Source organism: Marmota flaviventris, chromosome 13 (genome assembly GCF_047511675.1).
Source record: "Marmota flaviventris isolate mMarFla1 chromosome 13, mMarFla1.hap1, whole genome shotgun sequence".
Classification (NCBI taxonomy): Eukaryota; Metazoa; Chordata; class Mammalia; order Rodentia; family Sciuridae; genus Marmota; species Marmota flaviventris.
This window is the reverse complement of record NC_092510.1, coordinates 47,268,176-47,285,099: the sequence shown is the minus strand read 5'-3', so window position 1 is coordinate 47,285,099 and position 16,924 is coordinate 47,268,176. Positions and strand designations below refer to the sequence as shown.

Here is a 16,924-nt window from a genome sequence, read left to right as displayed (position 1 = left end):
TAACAGCTGATATCCAGATCTCCAGCTTGGCTATTCTTACATCTGCGACAGTGATTAACCAGGATGCTTTTTTCAATATCTATTTTATTATTGCTTTTTCCCACATCATAAAGTTCTATTTTATTTTTGAGCTCATACAGACCTAAGTTAATGTTTTTTCTGATCAGTTTTATTTTTTGACTGTGGAGTTTTTGAACATTGCAATGGAGATTTCACCTAGGTAAAGCTACAAGGCCTTTACTATTGTCTTATGTGTTATATGTTACGTGTGCACACTTCTGTTTTGTGTTGTATGTCTATATGTGTGTATGTCCATATATCACATATGAGGAGCGCTCATGCACATGGATCCAAAAAAAATTTTTTTTTTATTCACGTGATTTTAATAGTTTAATTTAATTTGGGTAAACAGCTGTTGAGGATTGTTTTAATATATGAACAAATAGAAGGTTAACAGATCTGTTTGTTTACTTTCACCTTTCGTTTTCATTATATTTAATAATTCTGTTCAGGATAATGTAAATTGTTCTAAATATTGTTTTCTTAGTACCTGTTGAAATGTTACATATTTTTTTTAAGCATCATTGTCAAAATTCCTATTTTCATCCCAGTGCCGGTGAAGACAAAGATAAAACCAAACTACAACTTCTTCGAGAGTTATCACAACAAACCGTGTAAACTGATACATCAATGATTTATAACTCAACAAGTAATGCTCAATCAATGAGTCGATTTATTTTGGAAGGATATGGACATATTGATAGATTCCTCTGCTTTGAACTGCTTACAGAACTTGCCTGGACTATGTATCACTTGTATGCTTTATTTTGGGAGGATATGGACATATTGATAGATTCCTCTGCTTTGAACTGCTTACAGAACTTGCCTGGACTATGTATCACTTGTATGCTTTGTGATCTATTTGTTGATGCAGCGAATTATGGTAGTGCTAGCGTATCTTTGCTGATGTGTCACCAGTGATGTAATTTTTCCTAGGAGCCGTTAATTGACTTGGTGTCATGACATTTAGGTATCCTCCTCCCTTCTACTAGTGATGGTCTAATTTTGGGGGCCAACAGAGGTGAGGTAAAGAACCTCACCCCCCCACCGGCACCAAGGGCCAAATTTGGGGGCCAACAGAGGTGAGGCAAAGAACCTCACCCCCCCACTGGTACATAGGCCTATCCACAAGTATGGCTATATGCTGGACCGGTAGTCAGTGACGGGTATGATCCAATTGCAGTGGTATCAACCTAAGACAGGAGGCTGACGCCTAAAAGTCAGTTTTCCGATGACGGGTAAGAACCATATGTTGAATTGGACAAACCTAACAGGCAGGGTCCCTAGCCAGATTGCTTGTTACTTAAACAGAAGGGGGGAGATGCTAAGAGCCAAGTATATGATGCATGGCATTTTTGGTCTAAAGGTGATGCCAGCTAGCCATTGAGATGATATGATTATGTTAAGATTTGCATTCATATGGATATTGGACTCCTGCTGTTCACCTAGGCCGGCTACGGGACTCCTGGAGAGTTCCCATTGGTTGGGGAAGTACAGTAGGAGGGAGTACCGGGGGAGGAGCTCTCTCTGCGGTCAGGGAGGAGGCCGCGTGGGTGGAAAAAATCTTCCCGGGCGGTACCGGACATTGGCGGCAGTTTCAAAATATAAACTTTGTTCCTGCTTGAGTGGCTCGTGATTTTGTGCCCAGCCAGACTGCGGCATTAATTATTTCCTTTGCTGTGAAAAAGCTTTTCCATTTAATACCATCAGAACCTTCCCATTTATTGATTCTTGATTTTAATTCTTGCACTTTAAGAGTCTTATTAAATAATTCAATTCCCAAGCCAATATGTCTGAGAGTTAGACCTACTTTTTTTCTACTGAGTGCAGAGTCTTTGGTCTAAGGCCTAGGTCCTTGACCCACTTAGAGTTGAATTTTGTGAAGGGTGAGACATAGGGGTTCAATTTCATTCTATTATATATGGATTTCCGGTTTTCCCAGCACCATTTGTTGAGAGGCTATCTTTTCTTCAATATACATTTATGGCACCTTTGTCTAGAAGGAAATAATTGTATTTATGTGGATGTGTATCAGTGTCTTCTATTCTGTTCCATTGATCTTCATGTCTGTTTTTGTGCCAATACCATGCCATTTTTGTTACTATAGATCTGCAGAATGCTTAAGGTCTGCCATTGTGATGCCTTCTGTATCACTTTTCACACTAAGAATTGCTTTGGCTATTCTGGGTCTTTTATTTTTCAAATGAATTTCTTAATTGTTTTTTCTATTTATTTGGAGAACATCTTTGGGATCTTCATAGGAATTATATTAAATCTGTATAGTACTTTGAGTAGTATGGACATTCTGGTAATATCAATTCTGCCTATTTCAGAACATGACAGATCTTTCCAGCTTCTGTGGTCTTCTTTAGGGTTCTGTTGTTTTCATTATAGAGTTGTTTCACCTCTTTTATTAGGTTAATTCCCAAATATTTTTTTTTTCTTTTCTTTGAGGCTATTTTAAAAGGGATAGTTTTCCTGATTTCTCTTTCAGCTGATATATTTTTGGTGTATAGAAATGAAATTGACTAATGTTCATGTTTGACAATGAAATAAAAACCTTCCTTGATAAACAAAACTTAATAGAATTAACAATCAAAAAGCCTGCACTACAAAACATTCTCAACAAAATATCTCATAAAGAAGAAATCAAAAATAAAAATGAAATCCAGAAGGGAGGAACTACACTAGGAGTACAGGCAATCAAAAAAGAAAAAAAGAAAGAAAGAAAAGAAAAAGAAGAAGAAGCTAATTCAAATTAAAAACCCCAAATAATACAAAATGACAGGAAATAAGAATAATTTCCCCATAATAAAATTTAATGTAAATAGCCTAAACCCATCAATCCAAAGACATGGACTGACAGATTGGATTAAAAAATAAGACCCAACAATGTGCTGCCTCCAAGAGACTCATCTCTTGTGTAAAGACATCCACAGATTAAAAAGTAAAAAGATGGCAAAACGTATCATTCACATGGATCTTGAAAACAAGAAGGGGTTTCTATCCTCATATCTGAGGAAGTTGATTTCCAGTTCAATTTAATCAGAAGGGATAAAGAAGGCCATTTTATATCATTTAAGGTAATTATACATCAACAAAACATAACAATCTTAAATGTGTATTCTCCATGCAATGAAACTTCTATATACATAAGAAAAAAACCTTCATAATCTCAACAGAATAATACTGGGTGACTTCAAACCACATCTCTCTCCAACTGATAGGTTTTCAAATGGAAAACTAAATAAAGAAGCCCCAGATCTAAAAGTACAATTAATAATTTAGACTTAACACACATATATAAACTATTTCATCCATAAACAGATAAATACACTTTCTTTTCATCAGCACATGGACATTCTCTTAAATAGACCACATGTTAGTCCACAGAGCAACTCATCACAAATACAAAAATAAATAAATAAATAAGAGAGAGAGATTATATTTTGCATTCTACCAGATCATAAGGGAATAAAATAAGAAATTAACAATAAAATAAAAAATAGGAAATACTCCAACACCTGGAGATGAAATAACACAATATTGAATAATCAATGAATAGCTGAAGAAATCAAGGATGAAATAAAAAAAAATACTTAGAAGTAAATGAGACTGGCTGCTCTGAAAAGCCATCTTTGCATTGTTCCTGGGCCCAGCTCCCCTCTCGCCGCAACCACCTCTGCCGCGTGCCTACACCTCCGCCGCGGACTCCAGCAGCTTTATCGCCAGAGTCCCTGAACTCTAGTTTCCTCTTTAACCCACTGCATCGGATCACCGGCGTGCCCCACCATGTCAGACGCGGCCGTGGACACTAGCTTTGAAATCACCACCAAGGACTTAAAGGAGAAGAAGGAAGTTGTGGAGGAGGCAGAGAATGGAAGAGACGCCCCTGCTAATGGGAATGCTAATGAGGAAAATGGGGAGCAGGAGGCTGACAATGAGGTAGATGAAGAAGAGGAAGAGGGTGGTAAGGAAGAGGAGGAGGAGGAGGAAGGTGATGGTGAGGAAGAGGATGGAGATGAAGATGAGGAGGCTGAGGCAGCTACGGGCAAACGGGCAGCTGAAGATGACCAGGATGATGATGTTGATACCAAGAAGCAGAAGACCGATGAGGATGACTAGACAGCAAAAAAGGAAAAGTTAAACTAAAAATAAAAGGCCACCGTGACCTATTCACCCTCCACTTCCCGTCTCAGAATCTAAACGTGGTCACCTTGGAGTAGAGAGGCCCGCCCGCCGCCCACCACGGGCAGTGCCACCCGCAGATGACGTGCGCTCTTCACCACCCAACCAAAACCACAACGTGAATTTGCAACAGGGGAGGAAAAAAGAACCAAAACTTCCAAGGCCCTGCTTTTTTTCTTAAAAGTACTTTAAAAAAGGAAAATTTGTTTGTATTTTTTATTTACATTTTATATTTTTGTACATATTGTTAGGGGTCAGCCATTTTTAATGATCTCGGATGACCAAACCAGCCTTTGGAGCGTTCTCTGTCCTACTTCTGACTTTACTTGTGGTGTGACCATGTTCATTATAATCTCAAAGGAGAAAAAAAAAAACTTGTAAAAAAAGCAAAAACAACAACAAAAAAACAGTCTTATTCCGAGCATTCCAGTAACTTTTTTTGTGTATGTACTTTAGCTGTACTATAAGTAGTTGGTTTGTATGAGATGGTTAAAAAGGCCAAAGATAAAAAGGTTTCTTTTTTTTTTTTTTTCCTTTTTTTGTCTATGAAGTTGCTGTTTATTTTTTTGGCCTGTTTGATGTATGTGTGAAACAATGTTGTCCAACAATAAACCGGAATTTTATTTTGCTGAGTTGTTCTAACAAAAAACAAAACAAAACAAAAAAAAAAGAAGTAAATGAGAATAGTGAAACAACGTATCAAAATCTCTGAGACACTATGAAGGCAGATCTAAGAGGAAAGTTCATTGCATTAAGCTTATTCATTAAAAAGACAAAAATCACCAAATAAATAACCTAAGGTTACATCTCAACACCTTAGGAAAAGAAGTAATCAGCACCCAAAGCAGTAGAAAACAGAAAAAATAAAATCCAATCTGAAATTGATAAAATGAAAACAAAAGCAATTTTAAAAATCAACAAAACAAAAAGTTGGTTCTTTGAAAAAGTAAATAAAATTGATAAAGGCTAAACTCTTAGCCAAACTAACAAAGGAAAAAGAGAAAAGTCAAGTTACCAAAATTCATGATGGAAAAGGAAATATCACCATGGATACCACTGAAACACAGATGAAAATCAGAAGCTACTTTAAAAACCTCTACTCTGATAAAATAGAAAATGTTGAAGATGTCAACAAATTTCTAGAGACATATGAACTACCCAAATTGAATCAAGGAAACATAAAAATTTTAAACAGATCAATTTTAAAGGAATAAAATTGAAGATGCCAACAGAATTCTACAAATAAAGAAAAGCTGAGGACCAGATGGATTCTCATCCGAGTTCTGCAAGATCTTCAATGAAGAACTTACACCAATACTACTCAAAATATTTCATACAATAGAAAAGAAAGGAACTCTTCCAAATACATTGTATAAAGCTAGTATCACCCGGATACCAAAACCAGACAAAGACTCAAGGAAAGGAAACTTCAGACCAAAACCATGATGAACACAAGCGGGTAAAAAAAAGATGGTGAAATGAGATAGACATCACTACCCTAAGTACATGTATGAAAAAGACACAAATGGTGTGCATATATTTTTTATACAAGCAGAGAGATGAAATATTGTGCTCTGCATTTGTAATAAGAATTGCAATGCAGCATTTACCTTTACAGGGAATGTTCTACCAAGTTAGTTCTAAGTAAAATAGAATAGTCACTGCTTTTTTTCAAAGGCTCTAGAAAAATCCAAAGATCAAAAATCCCTCCTTCTCGCTAGTCTAATGCCTAGTATGTTACTCTTGGAGAATGTTCCCATTATCTATGGCTTTATAGCACATCATCTCAATTATTAGTGACTTAAAAAACAAAGATCTTTTTTTTTATCTTTCACAGTTCTGGCCCAACCAGGCAGGTCTCATTATCCACATGATGTGGCCAAGGCCCATGTGCAGTTGAGGACACTTTAAAAAAAAAAAAAAAAAAAGAATTGCAATGCATTCTGCTGTCACACATAATGAATTAGAATAAAAAATTTAAATTTCCCAGTAAGATACTGACAAACTGCATACAAAAACATATTAAAAAGGTAGTGCACCACAATCAAGTGGGGTTCCACCCAGAGATGCAAGCTTAGAAACAAGAATCAAATGATTATCTCAATAAATGAGGAAAAAGCATTTGACAAAATTCAGCATCCATACATGCTCAAAACACTAGAAAAACTAGGGCTAGTAGAAACATGCCTCTTCATTCTAAAAGCTATATATGCTAAACCCAAGGCCAACATCATTCTAAATGTAGAAAAACTGAAAACCTTCCCTCTAAAAATTAGAATAAGAATGGGATGTGCTCTTTCACCACTAGCCAGAAAAATCAGAAAAAGTAAACAAATTAAAGGATAGGAATAGGGAACAAAAAGAGCTCAAACTGTCACTATTTGCTGATGACATGATTCTGTATTTCGAAGACCCAGAAAACTCTACTAGAAAGTTCCTAGAACTAATAAATGAATTCAGCAAAGTAGCAGGGTTTAAAGTCATATTTCATTTAATCTTCACAGGAATAATTAAAAATAATTAATTAAAAACACAGTGGTGTATTGGGTATTAGCTGCTGCTGCTATAACAGAATGCCTGAGACTAATTTATAAAAGATAAACATTTCTTTATAAGAGTTCTGGAGGCTGTAAAGAAAGTTTAAGATCAAGGTGCTGGCAGGTTTGATGCCTGGTAACAGCCTGGTATCTGTTTTCAAAATGACATCATGGATGGTACATCCTCCAGTGCAGAAGAAGGCAAACCCTCTCTGAAAGCCTGTTTATTGTGACACTGATTATTCTTGAACTCTGAGCCCTGTTAGGTTCTATCTCCCAATGCTGTAGTATAGGTGATTAAGTTTCCAACACTTGAATTTTGGAGGAAGCAAACACTAAAATCAGAATTGGTAATGTGTGAAAATTTTATTAATGGTTAATTATGAAACAAGATTTTATATTTTTAAAACTTCAAAGTCCAAAATCTATGTTCTTGCCTCTTGTTTCCTTTATCTTGTATTTGCAAGTTTTTTATAAGACCTGTCTCATGAATATTCATATATATATGCCCCCCAAAACTAAATTCATCTGCAAAGACAAATGAACACATAAGCACAAAGATACAAACACCACAAAACTCACTCAGAGAGATAATTTCGTGATTTTCAAGATGAGTTAAAATTTTTATTATTCAGTTATCATATTCTTTTTTCTAATAGAAGAAAATAGAACAGGTTCCATTCTAGTTGATAATTTGATTATTCACATAATAAAAGACTATTATAAATTAGTAGAAAAACAATGCTAAACTTTCAGATTTTATTAGACATCTTAACAGTATCACAAGTCAAATCTACTTTTTAAAATCATGCAATAAAATTTTCAGGCCAGTTGTACAATCTGAAATTACATCATTTTTTTTAAATAATGCAATTCAGCGAAACAATGTTTTGTCTTTACTCGTAAAGTTGATGGTGCTTGACTTAAATAAAGGAAATGGTGAAAAGGAAAGATAAAAAGGATACAGAGTTCTGAAGTAATTCCACAAAGGAATTGTAGGCATTAATGAAAATTGTCCTCTTTGAGACAAGGACTTTTTCTTTCTTTTGATGTACATGGCTAATGTTTCTCTGAGGACATTTTTTTTTCAGATATGAAAAAAATGAACAACAGCAGCCTAATACTTCTAAAACATCAAGTTCTTTTTTTCTATCATTTCATCACTGCTGTGTTTAGATGAATGTCCCCACAAAAGGTCTATGTGTTAAAGATCTGTTCTTCAGGGTAGTGCCTTTGGGAAATGCTGCTGACCTATAGATTCAATGGGGAAGCATATTGAAAATTGGAGAGTTAGGATTGCTACATTAGATGTCATTGGCTTCGTTTTACATGAGAATTTCACTCAGTAAAACCTTCTTAAAAAATGTAAGCAGCCTTTTTAAACTTAGTTTTGTATTAATAGGCATAATTTCTCCTTTGAGATGAAAGTTTTCTTTCTTTTAATTCACTGACCAACATTCTTTACTATTACTCACTAACTAAAAAGTAAATGTCACTTAAAAATTTAAATAGTAGGGGATTTATTTCACAAACATTACCTTACCAGCAATTCCATTTGTGATAATTGTATAATTGGAATAAACATGATCTACTAGTCATGACACCAGAGTTTTAATAATGGATTTCCACCATATAGCTGTGTAACAGAGGAAAATCTATAACTTCTCTGGGTCTCAGCTCACTGAATTTTGAAGTGTATTAATTTACTGAATTACCATTATGCTCATTTATAAGTATACATTTTAGTTCATCAAGATGCTTGAGCAATTATAAAAACAGTTCAATGTTTGTTTTCAGAAGCCGATTATATTAGTCAGGATTCTTCAGGGAGAACCAATAGCAGATAGATATATACATATAAACATACAGATACAAATATAAATATAGATAAAGACATATATAGGCATACCTATATGAAGAGATTTATTGGAAGATACTTGTGTGTAAGTCGGCTAAGAAGCCATACAATAGGTTGTCTACAGTCTACAGAGTCAGGGAAGGCCGTAGTGTGGCTTAGTTCAAGTTAGAAATCCACAAAACTAGAGAAGTCAGTGGAATAATTCCCAGGTTGAGACAGGAAACCCAGAAACCTAGGAGGTCACTAGTGGAAGTTTGGGAATCCAAAAGCCAGAGAATCTGAAGTTCTTATGTTGAAGAACAGATGAATTGTTCAGGAGAAAGAGAGCAAATTTGCCTTTCCCTGACTACTATTTCTGTCTGACCTCTCATCTGATTTAATGGTGTTCTCACACATTGTATTAGGGCAGATCTTCCTTTCTCATGCAACTGGTACAAATGTCAATTTCTAATGTGAATGCCCTCACAAAGATATTTAGAATTAATGCCTTAACAGCTTTCTGGGTATCTTTAATCCAGCCAATGTAACACCTAAAATAACCTAATACGAAAACTGCTAAATACAGAAAGCTTTTCTATAAAAAAAGTACTTATAAGTTTTATCAACTCTTCTTAAGACTCTGAGTAGAACAACATATGCTTAACTTTTCAGAAGCTATTAGAAAATTGTGTTTTGTTACATAGAGGTCTAAGGTAATAGAAGTACATAAAGTATCTGCAAGAACATTGTACTTATTAGGTACTGAATGTTCACATTAAAAATACTTATTTTACTAAATATATTGGATATATTACACCATCTAGTAGGACACTGTACTTTTTATCTTTTTAAGAATAAATTACAGCTGAAAAGTTCATGAGCTCTTGAAGTTAATTTTGGTGGTTTTACATAACACAAGTTAAAGGAAAGATTTTATTTTGTTTATGGAATTTGTTTCTGGCTCATTACATCATGATAAGTTTCATCAGGGAACATAAACAGTGTAGATGCAAGATAACTTAAAGGCACAAATGCATAAAATATTTGTTTCCCCATGTACTACAATTAATCTTAACATATATGCTTGAGACAGGAAATAGACTAAATTTACTGCTGTTTATTATAAACCATATAGGCAGAAAAAGATCTGGTTTTCTACCTTTAAAACTGCTCCACATTTCCCCAAATTTTGAAGGATTATGAATTCAAAGTCATTTTTATTACCAAACGGATAGACAGAATTTTGGCTACCATGGCTGTCACACAGAATGTTTCTTGTTTCAGGAGAAATAGATCTAATTTTAAGACAGAAAAAGATAGTAAGCAGATCTGATTAGGGGGGTAGTATTTTTTTTTTATGGAGGAAACCCTCCATATTCCAGAGATTGGACCTAGGACCCCACAATGACTGAGCCACATCCCGAAGCCTTTTTATATTTTATTTTATTTTATTTTTGAGATAGGGTTTTGGTAGTTTGCTGAGGCTGTCTGAACATGCAATCCACCTGCCTCAGCCTCCAGATGTGCTAGTATGATGGGCCAATATGCCCAGCAGGATGATCATACTTTGAACCAAGTGCATCACCTTTTTATCATTCGTTTTATTTTATTTTTCAATTTCTTTTTTCTTCCTTTTTAATTTATATATACTAGCAGAATGCATTACAACTCTTATTACATATATAGAGCTCAAATTTTCATATATCTGGTTGTATACATACTATACTCACACCAATTTCTGTCCTCAGACATGTACTTTGGATAATAATGATCATCATATTCAACCATGACAGTGGAATGCCTTACAATTCATATTATACATATAGAGTACATATCTCTGATTATATACAAAGTATATTCACACCAATTTGTGTCTTCAGACATCCACTTTGGATAATAATGATCATCACCTTCCACCATCATTTCTAATCCCCTGCCCCCTCATTTTCCCTTCCTCCCCTCTGCCGTATCTAGAGTTATCTATTCCTCTCATTCTTCCTCTCCCTATCCCACTATGAATCTGCCTCCTTATATCAAATAAAATATTTCACATTTTTTGAGGGGGGATTGGCTAACTTCACTTAGCATAATCTTCTCCAGCACCATCCATTTAATTGCAAATGCCATGATTTTATTCTCTTTAATTGTTGAGTAATAGTCCATTGTGTATATATGCCACATTTTTTTATCCATTCATCTACTGAAGGGCATCTAGGTTGGTTTCACAGTTTAGCTATTATGAATTGTGCTGCTATAAACATTGATGTGGCTGTGTCCCTGTAGTATGCTATTTTCAAGTCTTTTGGGAGACCGAGAAGTGGGATAGCTGGGTCAAATGGTGGTTCCATTCCCAGTTTTCCAAGGATCTCCATACTATTTTCATTATTAGCTGCACTGCAGTCCTACCAGCAGTGAATGAGTGTACCTTTTCCCTTACATCCTCTCCAATACTTATTGTTGTTTGTCTTCATAATAGCTGCCATTCAGACTGGAGTGACATGATATCTTAGAGTAGTTTTGATTTGCATCTCTCTAATTGCAAGAGATGTTGAACATTTTTTCATATATTTGTTAATTGATTGTATATCCTCTTCTGAGAAGTGTCTGTTCATGTCCTTGGACCATTTATTAATTGGGTTATTTGCTTTTTTGGTGCTTAGCTTTTTAAGTTCTTTATATAGCTTAGAGATTAGTGATCTATCTCATGTGTGAGGGGTAAAAATTTGCTCCCAAGATGTAGACTCGCTATTCACTGCACAGATTGTTTATTTCACTGAAAAGAAACTTTTTAGTTTGAATCCATACCATTTATTTATTCTTGATTTTAATTCCTGCACTATAAGAGTTTTATTAAGTAAGTTGGGGGGCCTACTCCGACATGATGAGGATTAGGGCATACATTTTTTTTTTCTGTTAGATTCAGGGTATCTTTTTTAATTCCTAGGCCCTTTCTCCTTTTCAAGTTAAGTTTTGTGCATGGTGAGAGATAGGGGTTTAATCTCTTTTTGTTGCATATGGATTTCCAGTTTTCCTAGCACCATTTGTTGAAGAAGCTATCTTTTCTCCAATGCATATTCTTGGTACCTTTGTCTAATATAAGATAATTGTGGTTCTGTGGGTTAGTCTCTGTGTCCTCTATTCTGTGTCATTGGTCTACCAGTCTGTTTTGGTGCCAATACCATGCTGTTTTTGTTACTATTGCTCTAGAGTATAATTGGGTTATTATTAATTGGTTTATTTGCTTTTTTGGTGCTTAGCTTTTTAAGTTCTTTATATAGCTTAGAGATTAGTGATCTATCTCATGTGTGAGGGGTAAAAATTTGCTCCCAAGATGTAGACTCGCTATTCACTGCACAGATTGTTTATTTCACTGAAAAGAAACTTTTTAGTTTGAATCCATACCATTTATTTAAGATCTGGTTTAGTGGTGCCACCTTCTTCACTCTTCCTGCTAAGGATTGCTTTAGCAATTCTGGGTGTCTTACTTTTCCAGATGAATTTCATGACTGATTTACTATTTCTATGAGGAATGCCATTGGGATTTTGATCAGAATTGCATTAAATTTGTATAGTGCTTTTGTAATATGGTCATTTGATAATATTAATTCTGACTATCTAAAAGCAAGATAGATCTTTCCATCTTTTAAGGTCTTCTTTGATTTCTTTCTTTAGGGTTCTGTAATTTTCATTATATAGATCTTTCACCTCTTTCATTAAGTTGACTCCCGATATTTTTTTTTTTTTTTGAGGCTATTGTAAATGCTATTCCCTTTCTGAGGATTTTTCACTGATATAGAGAAATGCTTTTGATTTATGGGTGTTGATTTTATATCCAGCTACTTTGTTAAATTTATTTACCAGTTCTAGAAGTTTCCTGTTGGAACTTTTAGGGTATTCTAGGTATAGAATCATATCTTCAGCAAATAGTGCTAATTTAAGTTCTTCTTCTTCTGTGTGTATAACTTTAATTTCTTTCATCTTTCTAATTGTTCTTGCCAGTGTTTTAAGAACTATGTGATGAAAGAGGGCATCCTGTCTTGTTCCAGGTTTTAGAAAGAATGTGTTCAATTTTTCTCCATTTAGAATGATGTTGTCCTGGGGCTTAGCATAGATAACCTTTATGATGTTGAGATATGTTCCCGTTATCCCTAGTTTTTCTAGTGTTTTGAACACAAAGGGGTGCTGTTTTGTCAAATGCTTTTTCTGTGTCTATGGAGATGACCATATGATTCTTAAATAAGTCTGTTTATGTGATGAATTGCATTTTTTGATTTCCATATGTTGAACCAACTTTGCATCCCTGGGATGTACCCCACTGGATTATGGTATATTATCTTTTTGATATGTTTTTGTATTCAATTTGACAGAATTTTATTGAGAATTTTTGCATCTATATTCACTAGAGATAATGGTCTGAAGTTTTTTTTTTTTTTTCTTTGATGTGTCTTGGCCTGTTTTGGGAATCAGGGTGATATTGGCCTCACAAAATGAGTTTGGAAGTGTTTCCTCTTTTTCTATTTCCTGAAATAAATTGAAGAGTATTGGTATTAGCTCATCTTTAAAAATCTTGTAGAACTCGGCTATGTATACATCTGGTCCTGGGCTTTTCTTAGTTGGTAGAGTTCTGATGGTGTCTTCTATTTTATCACTTGATATTGGTCGGTTTAAATTGTGTATATCATCCTGATACAATTTGGGCAAATCATATTATTTAAGAAATTTGTCAATGTCTTTAATATTTTCTATTTTATTGTAGTAGAAGTTTTCAAAATAATTTCTAATTATCTTCTGTATTTCTTTAGTGTCTCTTGTGATATTATGTTTTTCATTATGTTTAGTAATTTGAATTATCTCTTTCCTTCTCTTCATTAGCATAGCTAAGGGGCTGTCAATTTTATTTATTTTTTTCAAAAAAAGCCTTTTTGTTTTGTCAATTTTTTCAATTGTTTATTTTGTTTCAATTTCATTGATTTAAGCTCTAATTTTAATATTTGCTGTCTTCTACTGCTTTTGGTGTTGATTTGTTCTTCTTTTTCTTTTTCTAGGGCTTTGAGATATAATAGTAGGTCGTTTATTTGTTGACTTTTTCATCTTTTAAACTCATGTAATGAACTTTCCTCTTAGTACTGCTTTCACAGTGTTCAGAGATTTTGATATGTATTGTACATATTCTCATTTACCTCATCCAATAGGTGGGATTGTCTGTTGTTAGCTGGCATCTCTGCTCTCAAGATGGTGATGGTAACCAGGGTGGGAAGGCTGGTCGAGATGCAGGGCACCTGGAAATGAGGTGTGGCACCCACCAGTGCCTTCAGGAAGATTGCACCTCAAAGGTTTCTTTTTGGGTCCACTCATATGATTTGAGTGCCAGGTCCTATCGCCCTATCTTGCCTGAAGATTTCCCAGTTCCTGGTCTCTCTGTTATGCTCTAAATTTTTGCAACATCTCCCTCTCCCTTAGCAGTTCCCAATTGAAGGACCTCTCTCACCAGGGCTCCCGTGGGTGGCACCCTGGTCACACTGAGCACCCATCCCACTGAGAACTGTTTTGTGTTGGGCAGTTACTGTTCTGGGTTACCGCTGCTAGGGAGAGGAGGGAGTTGGAAACTGGGTACCTGGCCAGCTGGAGTTCCAATCTCCCCACCAAATATGGCGAGAAAGATGAGCCAAGGTGGGGGTGGTCTGTTTCCAGCGACTGGGTGACAGGTTGAGTGGGGGGAGCCGGGCAATGGCATTCTGCTATGTGTTCAGAGATGAGCTCTGTAACATTCAGTACTGCGGCTTTGCCTATCTTCAGAGCCTGTGAGTTGCCTCCAGGTACATGTAGATTTTCCCAAAGAGGACTATGGCAGTAGCTGTGGAGTTGAGTCACAAGACAGAGGCAACCAGGGGAGCCCCTCATTGGTAGATATGGGAGTCCACAGGGCAGTGGTAGCTGGAGTTCCTCTGGGTTGGTAGCAGCTAAGTGCCCTGCATGGGAGCAGAGCAGAGTCTGGGAGTTCTGCGGCAGTGCTGATAGGTGATCCAGCTAAGGGCCTCTTAAGCCCTGCGTGGGCTAGAATTTGGGGAGTTAGGCGTTGGGAGTCAGGAGTCCTGCTCAAAGTGTGAGAGCAGCTGTATAGGGGTCCTCTATTACTCTCAGAGAAGCAGTATCCCACTAGTTGAAAACCAGGTCACAGAGCAACAAAGAATGCTGCCTCTTTCTGGCCCACCATCTTAGATTTCTCTTCTCTTTCTTTTTATTTTTTATGTATCATATTAAATGATTTTTTGATGACATTATGAATTATATCCGCCTCTGTGTGGATATTTACTGTAGTCCTACATGGCAGATTTGGTCCTGATTATAACTGTTAAGTATTGTCATAAAACTTTCTTCAGTGGTTACAAAGAGATATCTGAAATTATAACAGTGAAAGTACTTAGATATGTGGCTTGGAAAGAGAAGGATTCCCCAAATGTGGATTTATAAAAATAATGCACATTCAACTATTTGGTACAATATTCAGTAATCAAATTGATATTTATTGAGTACAAATTATTTTCTGTAATAAAATATAAGTAGGAAACTATGAGAGTCATGAGAATAATTTTATAGAAATGTACATTTTTTCAAAGATTTTATGACAATATTGACAATAATCATGAGCATAATATAAAACAGTTGTGTTAGTGAATGATAAAAAATATTTGTTTAAAAATTCAATAATTTTTCCAAATTTTGTTGTATATCTATATTACTTCTTACTAAATTTTAAATTTCTTTTATTGAGGGTGTGATACTTTAGCACTGAGCCACATCCTCAGTTCCTCATTATTATTAATTTTTTATTTTGGAACAGGGTCTTGCTAAGTTGCTGAGACTTGCCTTGAACTTGTAATACTCCTGTCTAGCTTCCTGAGCAGATGGGATTATAGGTATGTGCCACCACACCCTAAGAGTTATGGAGGTTTTTAAAGAGATATGCCTCCAGATATAAATTAGTAAATGGAACAAGTTAAATTTAGATTTGAAAATGTGAAAGAGAATATATGTTAATTAAGGCTATGTTCCAATACCCTTGCAAATACCAATCATTAACCAATCCTTAAATAAATAAATATTAATTATAAACTAAATAAATGTTTACATTTTTACTTTTTTGTAATATTAATATGATAGTATAAAAATAAAAAATTCACTTGAAAATGTTTTTTCTACTTTGATTGCAGTTGTATAAATTAAGATTTTTAAAGGTCCAAATAAGAAAAAATATCAAAAAATGTATTTTTTAATATAATATAAAAGTGGTTGGGTATTAGCTCTGTTCTGGCTCTCTTCATTAAAAGTGACATACAATTACAATACATAGAGCTAGAAAATAATGATTTTTTAAATTGAAAAATACAGTCCATTGTAAATTAGATCAAGTGCTTACATGTCAAAGCAAACTTTAATGTTTAATTATTAATTATTTCAGTGATTATATTATTTCATTCCTTTTACTCTCCAGAATGTAAGTTAATCAGTAAAAACAAAAACAAAATCAACAAAAAAAAAAAACCAAAATTATTTAAAACATACTGATATATTTAATAAAATTGTGGATTCTAAAGTTCTTGAAATCTCAAGGAAATTCTTTCATTTTGCTCTGGAAAACAAGGGAAATCAAAGCAAAATTCTCTAAAGCTTTAGGCAGAAATTTATCATTTATATATATATATATAAAAATATATAATATTTATATTTTGTGTTAGTAAATGATTATATATGTATATATATATATATGTGTGTATATATATATATGTGTATATATATATGTGTATATATATATATATATATATATATATATATATACACACACATATACATATATATAAAGAGAGAGAGAGAGAGAGACAGAGAGAGAGAATGTTTGTTTGTTTTCAAGATTAAAATGTGTAGCAATGCCTTTTATGGAGTGGGAGAGGATTCCAGAAGAAACTTCAGCAATAAAACTCATAGGGGAGCTAAATGTGTTGGCACAGATCTGTAATCCCAGAAGCTCAAGAGTCTGAAGCAGGAGGATCCCAAGTTCAAAGCTGTCTTCAACAACTTAGCAAGGCCCTAAGCAACTTAGTAATATTCTGCCTCAAAATAAAAAGTAAAAAAAGAGCTGATGATGTGGGTCTATGTTTAAGAACCCCTGGGTTCAATCCCTGGTTAAAAAAAAAAAAGTCATAGGGAAATAATACTGTTTTTAGTCCATTAAAACATGGTGAGATCATTTTTGAGGGCAGATACATCATAAATAGATTTGTTTTCAGAGGCATCCAAATAAGTT

At 34.6% G+C, this 16,924-nt stretch overlaps 1 protein-coding gene across 1 annotated transcript; it reads left to right on the top strand.

Moving 5' to 3' along the window:
• Positions 1–3,837: 3,837 nt before the first annotated feature.
• Positions 3,838–4,880, top strand: LOC114104530 (prothymosin alpha-like). Its single transcript, XM_027950676.2, has one exon. The coding sequence runs from the start codon at positions 3,853–3,855 to the stop codon at positions 4,183–4,185; it is 333 nt and encodes a 110-aa protein (XP_027806477.2). The 5' UTR covers positions 3,838–3,852; the 3' UTR covers positions 4,186–4,880.
• Positions 4,881–16,924: the final 12,044 nt, after the last annotated feature.

Bases quoted from the DNA above. Each gene is read 5' to 3' on its own strand.
- LOC114104530 (XM_027950676.2), top strand. From the start codon at position 3,853: ATGTCAGACGCGGCCGTGGACACTAGCTTTGAAATCACCACCAAGGAC.